This window comes from Eurosta solidaginis, chromosome 1 (assembly GCF_040869045.1).
Source record: "Eurosta solidaginis isolate ZX-2024a chromosome 1, ASM4086904v1, whole genome shotgun sequence".
NCBI classification, from domain to species: domain Eukaryota; kingdom Metazoa; phylum Arthropoda; class Insecta; order Diptera; family Tephritidae; genus Eurosta; species Eurosta solidaginis.
Window position 1 is genome coordinate 26,079,290 of NC_090319.1, and position 3,310 is coordinate 26,082,599.

Sequence of the window (3,310 nt, forward strand, 5' to 3'; positions counted from 1 at the left end):
TTATTTTCACCTGGTTCCACGTTGTTATATGGAATTAATCTCGCACCACAATTCGATTCACGTTTTTTTACTAAAACACATTCACGAAAGTGAAAAAACTTCAAATTTTGTGAATTAGAATTAAGTTCTTACTTGCTACAGAAAAAATAATCTGTTTCATTATATGACCTATCGAATGTATATTCAAATCCATCTAAGAAAATGTTAGGATGTTTGTTCTTATGACTTATAATGCTGTCCATTTTGATAATACGTGTTAACTAATTTTAAATCACATTGATATGAATTCGAGCTCGTAGTAAATAAATATCGTAGTGGTTCGATTATGAGAAAAATTGTTCTCGAAAACTGTAAAACAGAGTAGGTGAGAGTTATTCGAAGACGAATAAAAAAAAATCTATTAAGTTTTGCCCTCGTCTTCTCCTCGCCCAATAGCTTGTATATCAAAGCGCATATATTTACAAAGTCACCTGTTTAATGGCGTTATTATGTATAACGCAAAGCGACGCGAAGAGTCACTTTCACCCAAGTGAAACCAAATTCGTATCATATAAGAGCATTCATTCACTTCGGTGACTCTCCGTGACTATCGGTGACTGTAGGTGATTGTCTTACGTTTTTTCGTATTATATAGCGACGCAAAGTGTCACGGAAACTCATTTTTGCTGTCAAAATATTCACTTGCTTCTGGGTCGCGTTTGAGGTATTCACTTGGGTGAACATTTGCTCGTTATGTTCAAAGACATGAAAAAGCAACATAAGTTTCGCTGTAAAAAGTAAAAAATTGTAGTATCGTTTGGCACAGATGAGGTATGTTCAAACTAATAGTAGTTACAGTTGAATTGCAACCCAGCCAGCTGTTGTGTATGTCAAATTAAAATAAGTGTGGGAAAACAATTACTGAAAGCTGGAGTAATTATTAAAGTTAAAATATTATTCAAAATTCATGGAAAAACACAAAATAAAAAGAAATGAGTGGCTTAAAAAACGGAAAAATGTAAGTAAATTTATAAGTTTGTATACTTATATGAAGCGAGCATGCAAGATAAAGGTCTAGAACAGCGGCTGACTACTAATACCCGTCCATAAATATGGGAAGTGAGCGGAATACGACTTAAAACTCGTCCTAAAATATCGGGAAAGCTGTCCGAAGACGCGCAATGAACCCAGGATCAATAATCGGAAAGCGGAAATTTAATTTTATTTCCTTAGAGCGGAAGAAATTTGGAAATTTTCATGTGGTTGAATTTTGATGGTTTTTACCCACAAAAAAACCGTGTGTAAAAGTGTTTTGCGCGGATTAAGTTTTGATGTCCAAACCGGTATTCGACCCACCCTGGGTAATTTTTTAATTTTGATGAGAGGTGTTCTGCTCAAAAGTACTATGGATCCCACCCCGGTTTCGGAGCGCTCCTGGGCAATGTTTAAGTTTTTTGGAAATATCTTTTGACAGAAATCAAATTTTTAATTTCCTCTTTCGAGGTCGTCGTCCTGGGTGCAAAACTCTTCTTTTGACAGTCATTCCGATATTTTTAGACGAGTTTTAGGAGTTGTGAGATAAAGTAAAGAATTACCCCCGGTAAATTTAAGGGTAAGAGTCTAGAACCGGGTTGACTATTAATACGCGTCCAAAAATATGGATAGAGATTTCAAAATACGCGTATTGTCCTCGACAAAAATAATCCGAAAGCGAAAAAGAAAAATTGTATCTCTGCCCAGAGATGTTTGCAGTTGAAGTTGGCAGGGTATTTTATAAACGCAGCGATATTTCTGGGCGCATATTAGCAGTCGACCCCTGTTCTAGACCATTATCAATTTACGACTTGCAATATTATGCTTACACAGAAGAGTCTGAAATACACATGATATGATTTATAATTTTGCAGGTATAAAAAAACTACCAATCAACAATTCGACATTCTCTCCAAGGAAATGGAGAGAAATGTTGATATAGCAAGAGGTGCCCCTGTGTATGGCGGTAGCAAAGCCGTCTTTGATCGGAAGTGGGAGGAGATAGCGGTGAAGCTAAATTCGGCCGGACCCCCAAGTCGAAGTGTGAATGAGTGGAAGAAGGTAAGTCATGCGTTTGTTGAAATAGAGAGTTTTGGAAAGGGCAGACAATATAAGGTTATATTTAAGAATGGACCTTTGAAGTTTTTTTTTAATGAAAAATTAACGTGGTCGTTAATCAATTTTTCTGTATTTTATCCTGTCTGTTAAGTAATAACAACGCCAAACTTTTTTTAACAGCTAGTTTCCATACTATCACTAAAATTTTGTGTACAACTTTAGGTCTGGACCGACATGCGCAATCGAACGAAAAGAAAAATTTCTAAGAACCGAAATGAAATTCGCGCTACTGGAGGTGGTCCATTTTGTGAAAGTCCGTTGACAGCAATGGAACAGACCATTGACCAAATTGTCAATTTGAACGCATCGCCGGATCCAAGTGGTCGTGACTTTGGTGTGGAACCGTCGCAAGCCACTACTTCGGCGCAAAGTTCATCACAAATCGCCACTAAAATTTCGACCCAGGATGCCTTTCAACATGCAACGGAAGGCGCCATTCAGTCGTCTGATTCTCCAATCGAATGTGGACAGGCGTTATCATTGCACATACCAAGCAACGACAATAGTAACTTAACTCCACCAGAAATCCAGCAAATCTATAACAAAAAGAAATCAGGACAGCGTAAACGGAGAAGAACGGAGTTATTAGAAGAAGAAATCGAAAACCATAAACTTTTATTAGATATTTTTAGGTTGCAAGTTGAAATTATGAAGAGAGTGGCTGAAGCCGTAGACCGGCAAGCTATTGCAGCTGAAAAATTATGTAGGCTCATTGAAGAAAGAAACAATATTGTTTTGCCATTTTAAAAATTGTAAAGGAAGTAATTACATTTCAGTACCTCAAAGAAAACTACCAAGGTAATTTTTTTGTATTTGAAAAAAAAAAACCATAAAGACATGCACAGTTTACATTTTTGTAAATTTTCTCAGCCACAAAAAAAATTGCATTTACCAATTAAACACCTACAGTTTCACATGTTCTACAAAGCACAAACATATCTGAATCAGACATGTTAAATAGTGATTACTAACTAATGGTTAGCCGTTCCATTAATTGTTTTCTTTAAACGCCATTTATTTGATTACTTTTCAATTGATAAAAAAAAGGAAAAAATCATAATTTTTTACATTATTGAAAAAAATCAAAAGTAATTAAAAATTAAAAAAAAATCAAAAATAATCTAAATTAATTGATTATTTTTGATTTTTTTGGATTTTTTTTTAAATGTTTTTTATTATT

At 35.0% G+C, this 3,310-nt stretch overlaps 1 protein-coding gene across 1 annotated transcript; it reads left to right on the top strand.

Moving 5' to 3' along the window:
- Positions 1-721: 721 nt before the first annotated feature.
- Positions 722-3,072, top strand: LOC137238926 (uncharacterized). The gene is made up of 3 exons (XM_067763950.1): positions 722-997; positions 1,887-2,073; positions 2,293-3,072. The coding sequence occupies exons 1-3, from the start codon at positions 972-974 to the stop codon at positions 2,875-2,877; spliced, it is 798 nt and encodes a 265-aa protein (XP_067620051.1). The 5' UTR covers positions 722-971; the 3' UTR covers positions 2,878-3,072.
- Positions 3,073-3,310: the final 238 nt, after the last annotated feature.

Bases quoted from the DNA above. Each gene is read 5' to 3' on its own strand.
- LOC137238926 (XM_067763950.1), top strand. From the start codon at position 972: ATGAGTGGCTTAAAAAACGGAAAAAT. The intron at 998-1,886 runs GTAAGTAAATTT...ATAATTTTGCAG, and splicing joins GGCTTAAAAAACGGAAAAAT to GTATAAAAAAACTACCAATC. The intron at 2,074-2,292 runs GTAAGTCATGCG...GTACAACTTTAG, and splicing joins GTGTGAATGAGTGGAAGAAG to GTCTGGACCGACATGCGCAA.